At 43.6% G+C, this 21242-nt stretch overlaps 2 protein-coding genes across 2 annotated transcripts in view; one reads left to right on the top strand and one right to left on the bottom strand.

Annotated features, from left to right (window-relative positions):
* The window catches only part of dnajc28 (DnaJ (Hsp40) homolog, subfamily C, member 28), a 1235492-nt gene that overhangs the window by 553492 nt on the left and 660758 nt on the right, over positions 1 to 21242 (bottom strand). The gene's annotated exons all lie outside the window — the stretch shown is intronic.
* Positions 16205 to 17177, top strand: LOC114642960 (olfactory receptor 10A4-like). Its single transcript, XM_028791692.2, has one exon. It carries the CDS (start codon positions 16218 to 16220, stop codon positions 17175 to 17177), a length of 960 nt encoding a protein of 319 aa, XP_028647525.1. The 5' UTR covers positions 16205 to 16217.

Below are 21242 nucleotides of genomic sequence, written 5' to 3'. Positions count from 1 at the left end.
TTCTTTATAGATAACAATTTTTTGCCCACGATCAAATCTTGCAAATATGGCTGTAATCTTTGCTCATGCTCCTCTGATCATGGAGCTCACATCTTTACGCCCCAGATACTCATCTCATAGCTGGCGTCTTAACCCCCTGTCATCAGCTGACGAGAACTGTACAGAATTTATATCCAAGAAAATTGATTTTTTTTTAGAGACAAACGTATCCTCAGAGTTCTCTGCAGGAATACTCAGAGAAAATCATTTTTAAGAGGACAGAATATTTCATATTTGTCCCACAAAAATAAATCAGAAACCAAGAAGGCATCAGAGTTAATCAGTGAAATTACCAGAATACAGTAATCCCTCCTCCATCGCGGGGGTTGCGTTCCAGAGCCACCCGCGAAATAAGAAAATCCGCGAAGTAGAAACCATATGTTTATATGGTTATTTTTATATTGTCATGCTTGGGTCACAGATTTGCACAGAAACACAGGAGGTTGTAGAGAGACAGGAACGTTATTCAAACACTGCAAACAAACTTTTGTCTCTTTTTCAAAAGTTTAAACTGTGCTCCATGACAAGACAGAGATGACAGTTCCGTCTCACAATTAAAAGAATGCAAACATATCTTCCTCTTCAAAGGAGTGCGCGTCAGGAGCAGTGACTGTCACAGAGATAGAGAGAAAAGCAAACAGATCAATAGGGCTGTTTTTCTTTTAAGTATGTGAAGCACCGTGGTATAAAGCTGTTGAAGGCGGAAGCTCACACCCCCTCCGTCAGGAGCAGACAAAGTGAGACAGAGTTTGTTTTTCAATCAAAAATCAATACGTGCCCTTCGAGCTTTTAAGTATGTGAAGCTCCGTGCAGCATGTCATTTCAGGAAGCAGCTGCACAAAAGATCACAACGTGAAGATAATCTTTCAGCATTTTTAGACGAACGTCCGTATCGTCTAGGTGTGTGAACAGCCCCCCTGCTCAATCACCCTACATCAGGATCAGAGAAAGTCAGCGCAAAAGAAAGAGAAAAGTAAGCTGGGTAGCTTCTCAGCCATCTGCCAATAGCGTCCCTTGTATGAAATCAACTGGGCAAACCAACTGAGGAAGCATGTACCAGAAATTAAAAGATCCATTGTCCGCAGAAACCCGCGAAGCAGCGAAAAATCTGCGATATATATTTAAATATGCTTACATATAAAATCCGCGATGGAGTGAAGCCGCGAAAGGCGAAGCGCGATATAGCGAGGGATTACTGTAGATCACAAACACACCAGGTCTCCAAATGAAGCCCTTTTAAGGGAAAGGCAGGCTTTGCAATCAGAACTCAACCTCTTGACAACAAAAGAAACAGAACAACTCATTTTTAAATCATGACATCATTACTATGAACACAGAGAGAAGGCTAATAAGATCTTAGCTCAATAAATCCACAAGCAGCAAGTTCACAATGCAATATCAGCAGTTAGCAGCACAAACGGAAATAAAATCATTGACCATAAAAATATAATGCACACATTTAAAGACTACTATAAGTCCTTATATTCTACTCGATTTAAATAAGACAAGACACAATCCAATGTGTTTTTGATTCATTATAGATACCACAGCTAGATACTCTCAGTGCAGAGGATTTGGATAAACCTCTGACACTATCAGAATTAGTAGACGCTATAAACTGAATTCAGAGTGGGAAAGCAGCAGGCCCTGATGGCTTCCCTGCTGAAATTTATATAAAAAAATCAATTAAGTTAGCTCTCCTTTTATTAGCAACATTTATAGAAGCCAGAGAAAATTAAATTTTTGAAATTTTTGAAACTTTTGCTTTTGGGACTCCCCAGTTTCATCAGCTACAAAAGTGTTAAGGTGGAAATGGGCCTTTAATTTACCTCTTTTAGGACTGCAGTTCTTTCCTGTTTTCAATACTATACAATGCAATTTATTTTTATATAGCTCAATGAAACACAAGAAGGTCTTTAACAGACCCTGCCTTTAGACAGCCCCCCCAGCTTTGACTTTCTAAGAAGACAAGGAAAAACTCCCAAAGAAAAAAAAATGGAAGAAACCTTCAGGAAAAGCAGTTCAAAGAGAGACCCCTTTTCCAGGTAGGTTTGGGCGTGCAGTGGGTGTCAAAAAATACAATACACAGAACGGAACACAAGTCATCCTTATCTTAACCAGCCATCAATTAATAATGAGATGCAAATGACAAAGGGACCAGCAGCTCTCCAGCTACCTTGCTTCCATTTAAACCTGGGCACGTGCCTCATGAAGTTACCTGTGTTAATGCCATGTTTTGAAATAAATGAGAGAGAAGGGAAGGACCATATCTGTTCCGGACCACCAAACACATGGATAAAAATCTACAATGTGATAAAGAATTGTCTTAGAGGAATGAAAGCCCTAACAAGCCATAGACTTAAATACCAAGTCTTCATTTTCTGTCAGACCCGGCTTCTAATTGTGACACTGATTGGAATGAAAACCTGCACCGATGGCGGACTTCCAGAACCCAAAGTTGAGTACCCCTGCCTTGAGATTGCTAAAAAGGGGCATAATAAACTAGCAAAAAGGAAGCCAAATCCTAACTGTAAGAGCCCATCTTAGAAAGTTAAATTCATGTAGTGTTTGATTGACTCTGATAGAAGAATAGCTAATAGAATATCATTTTTTATCATCTCCATAGACAATGGTATAGTCTTTTAGCCCCTGTAAGTTAATATGAGGTAGGACTTTCTTGCTATAACTAAGATGCAGTGTGTTAATCGAGTTAATCCCAGTGCTAGCAGGAACCGAAAGACCCATTTACAGCATGACAATGGGATAAGCATTGTAAGACGCTAGGAGTCACTGTTTCCCCTTTAAATCCAAGAGACAGACGCACAGGACACAGGTTAAAAGCACGAAGAAGTATTTTTAATTCTTCTCTTCCCTAATAGTGCTCCCCAAGCACCACAGCCACAGTAAACAGGCAAATAAATAAGTACGATTCTTAATAATAATTATAACTCTCTCCTCCACACCTCCCAGCAAGCTCTGTCCTACACCTCCTGACCCCAGCTCGTCTGCTGGGTTCCCAACAGTCCTTTAAATAGTCCTTGACCCGGAAGTGCTTTTGCTCTTCCTCCCACGTGACTTGCCAGCACTTCCGGGTCAGATGGAGGATTTGAGTGTCACTAAGTGTCACTAAGTGAAAAAGGACTGAAGGAGTTGTGTTTCATCCATATAGCCCGGAAGTAGTCCCAAGTCACGAGGATGGAAGCTCCAATGTCGATACGCGATCTGCGGTGCCTGCCCAATTTGCGCGCGCATGCGCACAAAGACACCCCGAGCCGCGCGCGCATGCACATGCCTGCGCAGTGCTTTACTATTACGACCCTGCCCGTTCTGCGTTTTTTTACTTTGCGACACGAGTCCCTGCTGTGTCATCGCACACTTTATGGCACTGCCCAATCTGTTTAACGCATGCCTGAACACTTTACGGCATGCTAGGCTTTCAATACGCCTGCACACGCAAATCGGGCAGGCACACAGATCAGGTATTGACATTGGAGCTTCCATCCTCGTGACTTGGGAGTACTTCCGGGCTATATGGATGAAACACAACTCCTCCGGTCCTTTTGCAGCGCCCCCTGGTGGCACCCATGGTACCCAGCAGGGCTGTGGTATTACACTACATGTCCCATAGTGCCCTTTGGGAATCCAGAGCAGTCTAGGGAGCTGCCATCTAGTGTTTTGGGGGGAGGCAGTGTCCTTGAAAAGCTTACTCCCCCCCTCCCCATCCTTCCATCACAGGACCATTTAGAAATGGTTCAACTATATCTGCAAACTTAAAGAAAAGATTTATAAGTTTTAAACAGAACTTTACTTAAACAAGTAAACATTTTTTCTCTATTATTGTGTGAACTGTTTTACTTTGAATTTTTACTAAAGCTTTTGAAAACGAAGATATTTTGTCTGTGGAATCATTACAATTCATCAAGCCTTTTGCTAGAATCCCATTAAGCTTGCTGAAGTTGCAGAATTGTGGTAACTTTGGGTAAACGAAGTTACATTAACAGTACAGTTACGAGACCAGGGCGGCACCAAAGTCAAACACCACTAGGGGGCCCTGTACCCAGTGGCACCACATAACACAACACATTCAAATGGAAAACATCATCTTGGACAGGAAAGTGAAAGTGTGCACCAGTATTTTATTTTTTATATACAGTGCATCCAGAAAGTATTGACAGCGCATCACTTTTTCCACATTTTGTTATGTTACAGCCTTATTCCAAAATGGATTCAATTAATTTTTTTCCTCAGAATTCTACACACAACATTCCATAATGACAACGTGAAAAAAGTTTACTTGAGGTTTTTGCAAATTTATTAAAAATAAAAAAACTGAGAAATCTCATGTCCATAAGTATTCACAGCCTTTGCTCAATACTTTGTTGATGCACCTTTGGCAGCAATTCCAGCCTCAAGTCTTTTTGAATATGATGCCACCAGCTTGGCACACCTATCCTTGGCCAGTTTGGCCTATTCCTCTTTGCAGCACCTCTCAAGCTCCATCAGGTTGGATGGGAAGCGTCGGTGCACAGCCATTTTAAGATCTCTCCAGAGATGTTCAATCAGATTCAAGTCTGGGCTCTGGCTGGGCCACTCAAGGACATTCACAGAGTTGTCCTGAAGCCACTCCTTTGATATCTTGGCTGTGTGCTTAGGGTCGTTGTCCTGCTGAAAGATGAACCGTCGCCCCAGTCTGAGGTCAAGAGCGCTCTGGAGCAGGTTTTCATCCAGGATGTCTCTGTACATTGCTGCAGTCATCTTTCCCTTTATCCTGACTAGTCTCCCAGTCCCTGCCGCTGAAAAACATCTCCACAGCATGATGCTGCCACCACCATGCTTCACTGTAGGGATGGTATTGGCCTGGTGATGAGCGGTACCTGTTTCCTCCAAACGTGACACCTGGCATTCACACCAAAGAGTTCATGAGTTTCTTTCTCATGGTCTGAGAGTCCTTCAGGTGCCTTTTGGCAAACTCCAGGAGGGCTGCCATGTGCCTTTTACTAAGGAGTGGCTTCCATCTGGCCACTCTACCATACAGGCCTGATTGGTGGATTGCTGCAGAGATGGTTGTCCTTCTGGAAGGTTCTCCTCTCTCCACAGAGGACCTCTGGAGCTCTGACAGAATGACCATTGGGTTCTTGGTCACCTCCCTGACTAAGGCCCTTCTCCCCTGATCGCTCAGTTTAGATGGCCAGCCAGCTCTAGGAAGAGTCCTGGTGGTTGTGAACTTCTTCCACTTACAGATGATGGAGGCCACTGTGGTCACTGGGACCTTCAAAGCAGCAGAAATTTTTCTGTAACCTTCCCCAGATTTGTGCCTTGAGACAATCCTGTCTCGGAGGTCTACAGACAATTCCTTTGACTTCATGCTTGGTTTGTGCTCTGACATGAACTGTCAACTGTGGGACCTTCTATAGACAGGTGTGTGCCTTTCCAAATCAGGTCCAATCAACTGAATTTACCACAGGTGGACTCCAATGAAGCTGCAGAAACATCTCAAGGATGATCAGGGGAAACAGGATGGACCTGAGCTCAATTTGGAGCTTCAAGGCAAAGGCTGTGAATACTTATGGACATGTGATTTCTCAATTTTTTTATTTTTAATAAATTTGCAAAAACCTCAAGTAAACTTTTTTCACGTTGTCATTATGGGGTGTTGTGTGTAGAATTCTGAGGGAAAAAAATGAATTTAATCCATTTTGGAATAAGGCTGTGACATAACAAAATGTGGAAAAAGTGATGAAGCGCTGGGAATACTTTCTGGATGCACTGTAATTATTATACTATCAAGTACAAAATGAAATCAATTAGAACAATGCAATCATTTTAGGGAAAACCAGCAAAAATATGAAGTGCAGAAGCGCACGTAGATGGCGTGATGGCCTACAAGACCTGACACAATCCATAGGCCATCCAGCTCTCATTTCTGCATGTTTATTAATAATGTGAAATTCTTGGTATTGTCACTTCAGTCTTTAAACATCTTACGTGTCTCTTCATATTACATTGAATGAAGGCTGTGAGCCCCCCCTGCGCTGGAGTAACCAGGTGAGGAGAAAAAATGGATAACAAAGAGCAACTGGGATGAAAGGCAATTAACAATAAAGACATAAAACATGACATTTCTAAAAATGACAAGGCAGTCCCCACAGATTGTTCGTCACTGCCTTTGTTTTGTTTTTTTTTTTGGCATCTCTCAGGGCACAAGGAGTCACAAATGATTGCAAACAACGCCAGATCAGAGCTCTGGGCCCAGGGGCTTCAATTTAAAAGTAGCAGCATTTCAGACGAGTCCCCGCGTACCACCCAGACTCTGCGTGGCAGACTCTCCTGATAGCTTTTTCTGCTACTGTAAAGTGTCCAGTCAGACGGCGTGGACTGCAAGTAGGTGACACCACAATTTGTGGCTCTTAATACTCAAATGTGCCTGGCATGAGTTTCACGGACGCTGACACAGTGCCGGTTGGCCTTACTTATTTTTATGTGTCAGGGCTGATGTCTCCGTCACTTGTTTATCATTTCAGTCTTTCAGGCTTAACAAACATGTCTGGTGGCTTCCATGAGTGTCATATAAAATTAAAAAAAAAGCTCACTGGTTGGCACACTCTTGAATGCGTGTTCTCCTGGTGTCCATGCCGATTTTCCTGGGGTGTTCCAGTTTTATGTCTCTAAGTCATGCAGTTTAGGCTGATTGGCAACCCCAAATTCGTCTGAAGTGATGGCTGGTTTTCGCATACCCCTTGGGGTCAGAGCGCAGGGTCAGCCATTGTACAGCGCCCCCTGGAGCAATTTCAGGTTAAGGGTCTTCCTCAAGGGCCCAGCAGAGTAGGATCTCTTTTGGCACTGATGGGGATTCGAACCGGCAACCTTCTGGATACCAGTACAGATCCTTAGCCTCAAAGCCACCACTCCGCGCCATCTTTTCCTTATCCATTAAGCTAAAAACTGTATAGCAGCTGTGCTACTCATTGAAGCAATCGACATAGACCTCAACGTTAACGTTTGCAGTGCACCGTCTATTGGAATGCATTTTATAGTGGATGTAGTACTAAAATGCACTGCATTTGTCATTCCAACAGATGGCACATCACAAACATTTGTAGAAATAAAATGCATTACTACAAATGTCTGTGATGTGCCATTTATTGAAATGACAAATGCCAGTGCATATGTCTCTGTTTTTTGCCATTTAGTATTGGCATTCATATAGGCAGTGCACCATCTGTTGGACTGACAAATGCAATGCATTTTATTACTGCAAATGTTTCTGATGCACCATCTGTTGGAATGACAAATGCAATGCATTGTCTGTCAGTCAGTCATTTTCCAACCCGCTATATCCTAACTACAGGGTCACGGGGGTCTGCTGGAGGTAATCCCAGCCAACATAGAACACAAGGCAGGAACAAAACCCGAGCAGGGCGCCAGCCCACCGCAGGGCACCCGCAAACACCAAGCACTATAGGGACAATTTAAGATCACCAATGCACCTCACTTGGACTGACAAATGCAATGCATTTTATTACTGCAAATGTTTGTGATGCACCATCTGTTGAAATGACAAATGCAATGCATTGTCTGTCAGTCAGTCTGTGTCCAACCCGCTATATCCTAACACAGGGTCACAGGGGTCTGCTGGAGCCAATCCCAGCCAGCACAGGGAGCAAGGCAGGAAACAAACCCCGGGCAGGGCACCAGCCCACCACAGGGCACACACACACACACACACACGCCAAGCACACACTTTTAGGACAATTTTAGGATCGTCAATGCACCTAACCTGCATGTCTTTGGACTGTGGGAGGAAACCCACGCAGACACGGGGAGAACATACAAACTCCACGCAGGGAGGACCCGGAAATCAAACCCAGGTCTCCTTACTGCCACTGCGCCACCGTACCGTCAGTTGGAATGACAAATGCAATGCATTGTACTACTACAAATGTTTGTGATGTTTAAGGGTGGATTGCTTGATTTCCGGTTTATGGTCTTTTTTGGTTCTTTCGTTGGATTTTGTATGTGGATTGAGTGCTGAGGCTTGATTGTTGTGGATTGCTTTTTCAGACAACAACTTTTTTGCTGATTGTTTATGCAGTGCACTATTCTACTGTAATTTTGTATTTTGTAGTGAATGTAGTACTAAAATGCACTGCATTTGTCATTCCAACAGATGGCGCATTACAAACATTTGTAGAAATAAAATGTATTGCTACAAATGTTTGTGATGCACCATTTGTTAGAATGAGAAATACAATCCATATGTCTCTGTTTTTTGCCATTTGGAAATTGGGTTTCACATAAGCTGTGCGCCGCGCCATCCGTTGGAATGACAAATGCAATTCATTTTATAACTGCAAATTTTTGTGATGCACCGTCTGTTGGAACAACAGAGACATGTCAACTGTATGTTTGTGTCACGTGTCGTTTTTATGAAGGCGGATTGCTTCATTTCTGGTTTATGGCCTTTTTTTGCTTGTGAGTTGTGTTTTGAGGAGTGATTGCGGTGGATTGCTTTATTAGCTTACACTTTTTTCGCTGATTGTTCTGCCCGTTTTTTTTTCATGTATTACAGTTTAGATTGTCTATAGTAACCAGAGATTTTACATTTTCTCTCCCTTATAAGACATTTTTGTGAGGTTTGGAAATTGAGTGCACATTTTGAGCTTTTAAAGCTAACTCCCTGTGTTTAGGCCTGGTTAAGACGCAGCCTCCAACTAACAGTTGGGGCTGGTTGTCTCAGGGTGAGCCTCATCTAGGGCTGGCCAGTCAAGGTCCTGGCTTGCTTTGTGACTTATTCTGGAGGCCTCGCACCCAGTTTTGGCCATGTTTACCACAACAAGTTGTGGATACCACAATGTAAAATAAAAGGCAGCCCAGATCACAGGTTGGACCTGATGTCCATCATCCTCGAGTTATGAGCCACCTGCCTCCGTCACATTCTGTCGTCTGCTGGCCAAATCCATTTCCCTATGAAAAACCCAGCCATCCTATATAATTTATACCAACTTCCATCCATCCTGTAGTTACACGCTGTCGGGCGTAATCAGAATTAACTTTGCAATGTGCTGTCACTTTCGTAACGGATTGAGTACTGGCTACAAAACTGCGATGGAATGAGAAGATGGATCGTAATTGGAATAAGAAGCCAAAGTCATAACTGGGAGAATGAGGAATTAAATAAGCCAAAGCCGAAACGTGAGGCAAAATCGTTGATTGAGAAATGTAGCGAGAGAGTCGATCACCAGAGATATTTCATGTCGCCAACGCCAAAGTGTCAAAGAAAAGAGAACAGGGGCCTGAAGGCTTTGATTTGTCCACAGACTTGGACAACGAGCAAGTGTAAGAGCCATATAATATCCCTTGGGACCTGTAGGGGGGGGGGCGCTTCTCAAAAACCCCAAATCTCAGACACTACCAGGCAGGCACCAGTCCCGGGTTCAAAAGACCATTTTAGTCCCAATACCTTTACGGGTATTCTCTGCCACAACAAACACAATTCTTTTTCACCTGTCCTTCAAACTTGGTGAGCTTTGTCCTCTTCCATGTCTTCTTCTCCCGACTCCGACTCTCAGAGTGAGGTAAAAGAGACCCTTATATGCTGACCCAGGACTACTTCCGAGGCCATAAAATTGCACCCTGGGGCGTGATGAATGCTCCGTGGCAAAGGGTGAGTTTTTAAATAAAGGGTTGGCGTGCAGGCTCGAATTGGGCGTGCGTGAGTCGGGTGATTGTGAACAACGCCAGATCATTTCAGACGAGTCCCCGCGTACCAACCCAGACTCTGCGTGGCAGACTCTCTTGTAAAGTGTCCAGTCGGGTGGCGTGGACTGCAGGTAGGTGACACCACTCTTAGTGGCTCTTAATAACTCAAATGTGCCAGGCAGCATTTCAGGGACCCTCGCACAGTGCCGGCTGACCTTACTTAGTTGTGTGTTACAGAAGACCCCAAAGCTTTAGGGCTGATGTCTCCGTCACTTGTTTATCATTTCAGTCTGTCAGGCTTAACAAACATGTCTGGTGGCTTCCATGAGTGTCATATACAGAGAAAAGGCTTACTGGTTGGCACACTCTTGAAGGCGTGTTCTCCTGGTGTCCATGCCAGTTTTCTTGGGGACTTCCAGTTTTGCTCCTATGTCTCTAGGTCATGTACAGTGGTGTGAAAAACTATTTGCCCCCTTCCTGATTTCTTATTCTTTTGCATGTTTGTCACACAAAATGTTTCTGATCATCAAACACATTTAACCATTAGTCAAATATAACACAAGTAAACACAAAATGCAGTTTTTAAATGATGCTGTTTATTATTTAGGGAGAAAAAAAATCCAAACCTACATGGCCCTGTGTGAAAAAGTAATTGCCCCCTTGTTAAAAAATAACCTAACTGTGGTGTATCACACCTGAGTTCAATTTCCGTAGCCACCCCCAGGCCCGATTACTGCCACACCTGTTTCAATCAAGAAATCACTTAAATAGGAGCTGCCTGACACAGAGAAGTAGACCAAAAGCACCTCAAAAGCTAGACATCATGCCAAGATCCAAAGAAATTCAGGAACAAATGAGAACAGAAGTAATTGAGATCTATCAGTCTGGTAAAGGTTATAAAGCCATTTCTAAAGCTTTGGGACTCCAGCGAACCACAGTGAGAGCCATTATCCACAAATGGCAAAAACATGGAACAGTGGTGAACCTTCCCAGGAGTGGCCGGCCAACCAAAATTACCCCAAGAGCACAGAGACGACTCATCCGAGAGGTCACAAAAGACCCCAGGACAACGTCTAAAGAACTGCAGGCCTCACTTGCCTCAATTAAGGTCAGTGTTCACGACTCCACCATAAGAAAGAGACTGGGCAAAAACGGCCTGCATGGCAGATTTCCAAGACGCAAACCACTGTTAAGCAAAAAGAACATTAGGGCTCGTCTCAATTTTGCTAAGAAACATCTCAATGATTGCCAAGACTTTTGGGAAAATACCTTGTGGACTGATGAGTCAAAAGTTGAACTTTTTGGAAGGCAAATGTCCCGTTACATCTGGCGTAAAAGGAACACAGCATTTCAGAAAAAGAACATCATACCAACAGTAAAATATGGTGGTGGTAGTGTGATGGTCTGGGGTTGTTTTGCTGCTTCAGGACCTGGAAGGCTTGCTGTGATAGATGGAACCATGAATTCTACTGTCTACCAAAAAATCCTGAAGCAGAATGTCCGGCCATCTGTTCGTCAACTCAAGCTGAAGCGATCTTGGGTGCTGCAACAGGACAATGACCCAAAACACACCAGCAAATCCATCTCTGAATGGCTGAAGAAAAACAAAATGAAGACTTTGGAGTGGCCTAGTCAAAGTCCTGACCTGAATCCAATTGAGATGCTATGGCATGACCTTAAAAAGGCGGTTCATGCTAGAAAACCCTCAAATAAAGCTGAATTACAACAATTTTGCAAAGATGAGTGGGCCAAAATTCCTCCAGAGCGCTGTAAAAGACTCATTGCAAGTTATCGCAAACGCTTGATTGCAGTTATTGCTGCTAAGGGTGGCCCAACCAGTTATTAGGTTCAGGGGGCAATTACTTTTTCACACAGGGCCATGTAGGTTTGGATTTTTTTTTTCTCCCTAAATAATAAAAACCACCATTTACAAACTGCATTTTGTGTTTACTTGTGTTATATTTGACTAAGGGTTAAATGTGTTTGATGATCAGAAACATTTTGTGTGACAAACATGCAAAAGAATAAGAAATCAGGAAGGGGGCAAATAGTTTTTCACACCACTGTAGTTTAGACATCGTACGTCAGTGTGCTTCGCTCCGGGGATGATTTGGGCACATACACCAGAAGATAAAGGGGTCTGGGGCACCCAAAGGCAAACCCGGCCTACTATTGAATGGTACGCAAAAGGCGTGGTACAGCGTTAAATTTGTGACGTCATGTAATTCAATCAGTCTGCCCAAGATGGCGCTGTTTCCCCTTAAGTTGGATTCTGGGAGGAAGAGGCGGGTCCAGGTGGTCTGACCCATAGAGTGTCAATCTTCCTTTCTGCAGGAAAGGAAGGAGGAGAGACAACGGTATTACACGGTGCCCCCTCGTCACGCAAGGTTGTCCCCCAGTGTAAAAGTGAGCGGATCAGTCAGGTGCGTCAGAGGTAGCGGCGTCTCATACCCGCGTGTAGCCCAGATAGAAATGTGTTTAAATCTCTAATTAATGTAAAAATGTAAATGTTGTGTTGTAAACTGTTAACTTTAGTGTAATAGTTTGTTTACGTAGTTATGATGACTTTTATTTTGATAAGCGGAAGTGGCAGTAAAAACGGAAGGGCTGGAGGAAGAGAAAAAAAGAAAGAGAGAACGTGACGCCAAGGTGGTGTAGCAGAAAGTTTGAGAGATAAATGATCAACCGGGATACGAACTGCTGAGATAGACGAAGAAGTTCGATTAGATATTCGCAGGGTCCATCTGGTGAGGAACGACTTGTTAATTCAACTAGGGGAGTAAACGGAGCGAACTACCAGAGGCAGGAGTTAACTCAGCTCAACACGCTAATGGACGTTTGCTTATTTGGAGGACGGAGACATTTTTGGATTTACTAAACAGCGGCTACCTGCGCATAGACAGAGGCAGAGAGGTCAGAGGGATTTGTTGGACTGATAACAACATTGCCAAGTAAGGTACCTTTTTCATTTTATTTTGTTGCTCCTGTTGGAGTGAAAGGACCGAGAAGTTTTTGGTCACAACGCTCCCAAGCCACGAATCAGGCCTGCAACGTTTTGTTTCAAATAGAGTGACAAGACTGAATGTGTTTTATTTTAGTATTAATAGTGTAATATAGTTGCTGATTATTTTCAGTTTATTAATTGTGTTGGTTGACTTATAATTAAATGGGGAATTCATTATTGTTTTATAACCCAGTTTCCTGGTGTTTATTATAAGTTGGTGTAAAATAAACTATTGGGTTAGGAACGAATGTTAACAGGTAATTTCTTTCACCATTATTTGTTATTATCTAACCAGTGTATTACTAGAATTATTTGATAATGTTTTATTCATAGTGACCCGAGACTCAAATTATTAAAGTAATTAGAATCATAATAAATTAGGCATTGGAGTAAAGAACTCAGGGCCCCTTTCTACACACAGTTAGAGTAGACGGGCTACACGCACCCAATCAAGGTAATATCAGGGGAGCCTGCTGTGCCACTGTTTTCCTATAGGGGGCGCTAGCTCCCTGGAAATACGTTCGTTTTGTAATTGCGGCTTGTTACATAACCCGAAACTATATAGATATAATATAAAAAGGTGATACCCCTCCCTTAGTGATACGGCGGTAAGAAATCACATAGGAGAAATAACAGGCGAGGAAGCCAATGGCAAGACTATTACCGAAGTGGGATCTCGATGTATGCAGTCTGCCATTTTCGTTGCTGCGTTGGAAGGCTTTTCACGATCGGATGACGTTATCTCCCATCCGCCCGTCGGCTTCCTTGTCTGTTATGTCGCGTAAATCATCATTAAAGAAAACTAAGTTATTTCTCCTATGTGATTACTTACCACCGTATCACTAAGGGAGGGGAATCACCTTTGTATATTATATCTATGTAGTTTCAGGTTACTTAGACACCACAATTACAAAACAAACGTATTTCCTGGGAGCTACCGTCGCCTATAAGAAAACAAAGGTGGGGGGGGGGGTTGTGATGGGGGTGAGGAGAACAGAGAAGGGAAAACAAAAAAAGAGGCGGAGACTAAAGGTTGGAGAAGGGGGGCAGGAATGAGAGAGAGAGAAGCTGTAGGACAGGGATGGGAATGAGAGCCCCCCCTCCCCCCACCACCACAAGGCTGGCACATGGCAGTGGCAGTCAGAAGGAGGTGGGCTCAGAGGCGCGCTGTGGACCCTGACGGGATTGGAGGCAGGATTATGGGCTGGAGGACGTCTCCTCGTGCTGTGAGATCTGAAGAGGGTAAGCCGGGGTGCCGTCGGATTTTAGAGGGATGCACCTGCTGGTTTTTAATGGAATATTTCTTTTTTTTTAACCTTCCACGTTGCCCTGACTTTATGGATTATTCATTCATGAAAGCTGAATTGAATGCTTCTTTGAACGCTAGCTGATTTGTGATTTGTATTTTTCATTAAAGCCCCGTCACTTTTGCGCCTACCCCTTGGCAGGATGTTTGCGTCCTCATCTGCCTGGCTCATCTCACTCTATGACTGCCAACGGTGTCGGGTTGGAAAGGGAATGTCGTGCTGACCCGAAATGTCACACCCGGGTAAATCTGAAAGAGCGCAGGGCCCTGTGATGGTACCCAGAGATCCCAATAGGGCCGCCCTCCTGAACTACGACTCCCAGGCCAAACTGCAGCCATGCCATCTATTGTACGGGGTAAGGAACTGTTCTTGGCAGGCAGTCTCTCCAAGTCCACCCATGTGGGAATGACAATAAGAACCATACCAGCCAGGACATACACCCATGTATGCCATCCTTCCATAATGGCCTCCCATTCTCCACCCCAGACGAGAGGCCAGTTCACCCATTATGTGTACCACACCCTGTGGTGATGTCAAGCACACTGCCCCTAGCAACAGGTGAAGTACAAACCAAACATAGCACCACCCATAATAAGAACAAAATGATGCTGTGGGATGCCCTCAGGATATGCCCTAAATTAAAAACCCTATTGGACCATTCAATTCCTTGACCTCTAAATGTTGTGAAAGTGTTTTAATTATTAATCTTTTTTCGAGGTTGACTTTTTGGTTGATTATAATACTTTCCCTACAAGAAAGTAAAATGGACTCGGGGAGATCTAAAATGTTGAGATTCATCAAAATCTGGAGGTCGAATTTTTGGACGATTATAATACTTTCCCTATTATTATTATTATTATTATTATTACAAGAAAGTAAATCAGACTCGGGGAGATCTAAAACATCAATATTCATCAAAATCTGGAGGTTGAATTTTGGGACGATTACAATGCTTTCCCTACGAGAAAGTAAATCGGACTCGGGGAGATCTAAAATGTTGAGATTCATCAAAATCTGGAGGTGGAATTTTTGGACGATTAAAATACTTTCTCTACGAGAAAGTAAATCGAACTCAGGGAGGTCTAAAATGTTGAGATTCATCAAAATCTCAATGTCGAATTTTTGGACGATTATAATACTTTCCCTACGAGAAAGTAAAATAAACTCGGGGAGATCTAAAACATCGAGATTCATCAAAATCTCGTGGTCAAATTTTTGGACGATTATAATACTTTCCTTACGAGAAAGTAAAATGGACTCTGGGAGATCTAAAACATTGAGATTCATCAAAATCTGGAGGTGGAATTTTTGGACGATTATAATACTTTCCCTACGAGAAAGTAAATCGGACTCAGGGAGATCTGAAACACTGAGATTCATCAAAATATCAAGATTGAATTTTTGGATGATTGCAATACTTTCCCTACGAGAAAGTAAATCAGACTCGGGGAAATCTAAAACGTTGAGATTCATCAAAATCTCAAGGTCAAATTTTGGACGATTATAATACTTTCCTTACGAGAAAGTAAAATGGACTCTGGGAGATCTAAAACATTGAGATTCATTAAAATCTGGAGGTGGAATTTTTGGACGATTAAAATACTTTCTCTAAGAGAAAGTAAATCGAACTCAGGGAGGTCTAAAATGTTGTGATTCATCAAAATCTCGAGGTCAAATTTTTGGACGATTATAATACTTTCCCTACGAGAAAGGAAAATGGACCCCCACTGGACAGTGCTACTCAAACTCCTTGGCAGGCCAAACCCCCTTCTCTGGTAACTACTGATCTTCTTCTCCAGGGCTTCCACAGTTGACGTGAGAACTTCATGTAGTAGCAAGGGCCACAAAACTCTAGGTGGAATGGCGTGCTGGTATTTGTTCTTTCTTTTTGCTCACACTAATCCCTGCTGACAGCGTATGTAAAGTTTGAAGTCATTATTCATTTCTGAACCCTCTTTTGTTCATTTTTCATAATAGTTTTGTTGTGACTAGAACCCTTTTTAATGTTTTTCTTTCCACATATCCAGTTTCTAAGAAGGGGAACATTTAACTGAGAGAGAGTGCAGGATTTGAACCCCTGAGACAGTCACCTGTGCCCACCTTGAGGGCTGATATAATGACAAACTTTGTAACATTTTTGTTTTTTTAGGAGCCATATCGCACAGAGGATGAAAGATCTCAACGGGACAGAACATGCAGTCAAAGAATTCTATCTGGTGGGGGTCCCGGGACTTCAGGACCGCCAGAATCTTCTGTGCATTCTGTTTCTGCTGCTCTACGTGGCTGTGATGGCTGGCAACCTCCTGATGCTGTACCTGGTGCTCCTGGACCAGAGGCTCCACACTCCCATGTACTTCTTCCTCTGTCACTTATCTGTCTTAGATGTCCTCCTGTCGACTCTCATCCTACCAAAAATGATGGCCGTCTTCTTGCTCGAGGACAGACTCATTTCTTTTGCTGGATGTTTCCTGCAGATGTATTTGATTCTGGCATCTGGAAGCACAGAAAATATAATATTGCTAGTCATGGCCTACGACCGATACGTTGCAATTATGAAGCCGCTTCACTACCACCTCATCATCAACGGTAAAGTCTGCGTTGTGCTGACCACTGTAGCCTGGGCACTGGGGTACATGGCCCCTCTACTCCACGTTCTTGATGCCATGTCACTGCCATACTGCGGCCCCAATATCGTGCAGTACTGCTACTGTGACTTCTCTTCGGTGGCTATCCTGGCGTGTGCAGATGTCACCGATGTTTTGAAAAAGGCAGTTGTTGCTGCCATGTGTGTGGTAAACATCCCCCTGCTGCTTATACTTGGATCCTATTTCATAATAATCCTAAATATTTATTCCCGGAGTAAGGAGGACAGCAAGAAAGCTTTTTCCACGTGTGCCTCCCATTTGTTCATTGTGTCCGTCTATTATTTCTCAGCTGATTTGCTGTATATAACAGTTGTGACTGGCAGTATGTCCGCCGATAACCGAGTCATAATGGGAGTGTTAAGTTACCTGCTGACGCCGCTACTGAACCCCATCGTTTACAGTCTGAGGAATAAGCAAATCAAGCAGGCCGCCAAGAAATATCTTACCTTCTCGTGCGGATCCAAATGTTTTTGTGTAAATTGATAATATAGGGGTTGGCACTGCTGCCTCGCAGTAAGGAGACCTGGGTTCACGTCCTGGGTTCTCCCCGTGTCTGCGTGGGTTTCCTCCCACATTCCAAAGACATGCAGGTCAGGTGGATAGGCGATCCTAAATTGTCCCGTGTGTGTGTGTGTGTGTGTGTGTGCCCTGCCCAGGGTTTGTTTCCTGCCTTGCTCCCTGTGCTGGCTGGGATTGGCTCCAGCAGACCCCCGTAACCCTGTAGTTAGGATATAGCGGGTTGGAAAATGACTGACTGACTAATAATATAGGAATCGCTCAATGTCGACAAAAAGGATTCACCTCCTCAGGCATTTTCACATTTTATTGTTGTACAACATGGCATTGCAGCGGACTTAATTTGGCCTTTTCTTGATGATGAGTGAAAACGGAGCTCTGCAAAGTGGCTGAAATTAATTACAAATGTGAAACTTTACAGTATGTGCAAGAAAACGTAAGCAAAGAATCGTTCTGGGGTTTTTCAGTGTGAGGAAGAGCTACGCTTCACGGATCGACAGGTTGCACGTTGATTTACCCACACAAATTAGAATTTCACCGGGCTCTGCACAAACCTATGGGCAATGTACCATGATATTGTCGTTTTGTAATGAACTACTAAAAAGAAACAATAAACACAAACATTTCTGAAATAAATATGACTGGTATGGTTATTTACTATATTAGAGCAATGAAAAATAATTGTTAGCTTGTAATTGCTCCTTTATCACTTAGCTTTTATCTGCTCATCTGCCTAATGTTAGTTAGACAGCCATCACGTTAGCCTGTCTGCATCCGTAGCTTACGCTCTACAGACGTAAAGTAACGTTACTAGTCCTGTCAGCACTGCACAAATAATAACGCAGGATTACTGAAGGAGGAATGAAGTACAATTCACCTCAGTCAGTCAGTCAGTCCATCAGTCAGTCAGTCAGTCAGTCAGTCAGTCAGTCACTCAGTCCGTGTCCAACCCGCTATATCCCAACACAGGGTCACGGGGGTCTGCTGGAGCCAATCCCAGCCAGCACAGGGAGCAAGGCAGGAACCAAACCACTGAAGGGCGCCAGCCCACCGCAGGGCACACACACACACACACACGCACACACACACACACACACACACACCAAGCACACACCAGGGACGACTTAGGATCACCAATGCACCGAACCTGTACGTCTTTGGACTGTGGGAGAAACCCACACAGACACAGGAGAACATGCAAACTCCACGTTCTATCTATCTATCTATCTATCTATCTATCTATCTATCTATCTATCTATCTATCTATCTATCTATCTATCTATCTATCTATTATATAGTGCCTTTCACTCTATTTATCTATCTATTATATAGTGCATTTTCTATCTATCTATCTATCTATCTATCTATCTATCTATCTATCTATCTATCTATCTATCTATCTATCTATCTATCTTTTATATAGTGCCTTTCACTCTATCTATTTATCTATCTATCTATTATATTGTGCGTTTTCTATCTATCTATCTATCTATCTATCTATCTATCTATCTATCTATCTATCTATCTATCTATCTATCTATCTTTTATATAGTGCCTTTCACTCTATCTATTTATCTATCTATCTATTATATTGTGCGTTTTCTATCTATCTATCTATCTTTTATATAGTGCCTTTCACTCTATCTATTTATCTATCTATCTATTATATTGTGCGTTTTCTATCTATCTATCTATCTATCTATCTATCTATCTATCTATCTATCTATCTATCTATCTATCTATCTATCTATCTATTGTCGTGGATTGCCGGCTTCTTACTCTGGCCCTCACCCCCAGGACGCCAGGAGGAGCTCTCCGGACAGCGTGGACGTGCCCTGAGTTCCAGCAGGGCCTTATGGACTTTGTAGTTTCTACACACAGCCCTGCTGGATACCTTGGGGGCCACCAGGCGTCGCTGTAGGGGGGCTCGTGGGCTCTTATGTGCCCTATAACTCGGGGGTACGTCATCATCACGTGACAGGAAGAAACGATGTGCTCCCGGGTTGAGGAAAAGGACTGTTTACCCTGACCCAGAAGGAATAAGGAACTGTGGACTGTTGGACAGGAACACCTCCGGGTCAGGGTGTATAAAAGGATTGTGGAAAGCCCAGACACTGAGCTGAGCTGGGAGGTAGGAGGGCTAAGTGACTGGGTGGACCACCAGGCTCTGACCTGAGCATTCAATTGCCGGAGGACCACGTCTAGGTTAACCAGGTGGGTGTTGTACCTCGGACAGTTCACGTTCAATGTGTACTGTCGTAAGGGCGATGCTAACATTGTGCCCAATGCGGGCGCATGGGCTGCACTGATGGTATGTGCGGTATTGGTCTCCAACCCTTTGGCCTGATCTTCCTATGCACATGAAGGACATTGTCCAATCTCAAGCTGCTAGGAGAGGCCTGCCCGCATACATTATAGGGAGCTTCCCACCAAGGATTGGGGTTGTCATTGTCAGTTGGTAGTGCCCAAGACATCATGCTCAAGTTCCTAAAATAGTACCAAGTCAGTCTGACCAGTGGTCACTTTGGATGCTCAAAAATGTTGTTTAAGATCCTGGAGGTGACATGGTGGTCACAAACATGTAGCTGTCCATTTAGATGTCTTCTTTGTTCTTTATTTTATCCTCGCTATTTTACTTTTAAGCAAAGTGAGCAACTGTACTAAGTTTAGAATCATTCACACAACATACAGCTTGTAAGAAATACTGGATATTGGAATGAAGGGCTTAATTCCAAAACCAACTCCCAATATCTCAGATGAGGCTTTCAGCACATTGGTGCCCACCTGGATTACCAGTATGGCGAGGACCCAGCAGTAGGCAGAGACGGGAGAGGAAGCAGAAGCAGGGTAAGAGAGTTGGCGTCCATGCTAGAATTAAGAACTCCCTGAAGAAGCCAACTCTACCCTGTCTGTTCGTTTTGAACACCCAATGTGTAGTCGACAAGATCAACGAGCTAAGATTGAGGAATTCTTCCCACAGGATGAACAGCTGTGCCTCGTTTTTCATCGAAACCTGGATGAACACTAACGTTCCCGATGTGGCTATTGAGCTTGCTGGCCGGACTGTCTACAACTCAGATCGGACCGCTAAATCTGGTAAGGACAAAGGTGGTGGGGTGTGCATATATGTAAATAATGCTTGGTGCACCTCCACGGTCATTGCTGAACAATATTCCTCACCATATTTAGAACTGATAACACTGAAGTGCACATCTTTCTCCCTGCTGAGAGAATTTACAGTCGTGTTCCTCACTGCAGATTATATCCCTCCCCAAACTAATGTTATGCTGTGTCACAAGAACGAGCCAAAGACATCAAGAAAAGTTTGGTGCAGCCACCCGTATAATATTCCCTGGCTGCAAATGAGTAATTCTTAGGAGTTGTTCACAGGTTTGAGTCCAAAATAGAACATAGGCAGGTTGTCAAAGGTGGTGCCTTTATTTGCCGAGACAGGAAATTACGTCATCGGGCCCAGAACCGGAAGTGACGTTATCAGAGGCGCCGGAAAAATGGAAGTGACGTCATTAGAGGTGCCGGAAAAACGGAAGTGACGTCATCAGAGGTGCCGGAACTGTGTGGGATTTCCCATGGATGGTCTGCAAGGGATTGAGAAAGAAAGTCAGTGCACCTCTCCACCCTCTGGTCTGGTGTGGAATTACTATCATTCAGGCCCTTTAGCTGCCTTCCAATCGCACGAGTGTTACAGCTGGCATTGGGTGAACTGCACAATGCTACAAACGGTCTGCAAAATATTCATTCAGACGCCGTGTTTTTCTTAGCGGGCAATTTTACTCATGCCAACCATAAAACTGGGCTCCCCACATTTTCTTAGTTTGTTGATTTCCCAACCAGCGGGAATAATACACTGGATCACGTTTACTGTAAAGCAGTGAATGTTTATACAATGTCGCCTTCTCCCCACCTCGGCTGGTCTGATCACATTTAATGTTCAGAGAGTCAGAGTCTGGCCTGAAGGAACCATAACTGAATTATAGGACTGGTTTGATGGAACCGATTGGGAACTGTTCAAGC

Source organism: Erpetoichthys calabaricus, chromosome 4, assembly GCF_900747795.2.
Source record: "Erpetoichthys calabaricus chromosome 4, fErpCal1.3, whole genome shotgun sequence".
Taxonomy (NCBI): Eukaryota; Metazoa; Chordata; class Cladistia; order Polypteriformes; family Polypteridae; genus Erpetoichthys; species Erpetoichthys calabaricus.
Note: the sequence above shows the minus strand (reverse complement) of the source record. Positions and strands in the feature narration are given on the sequence as shown.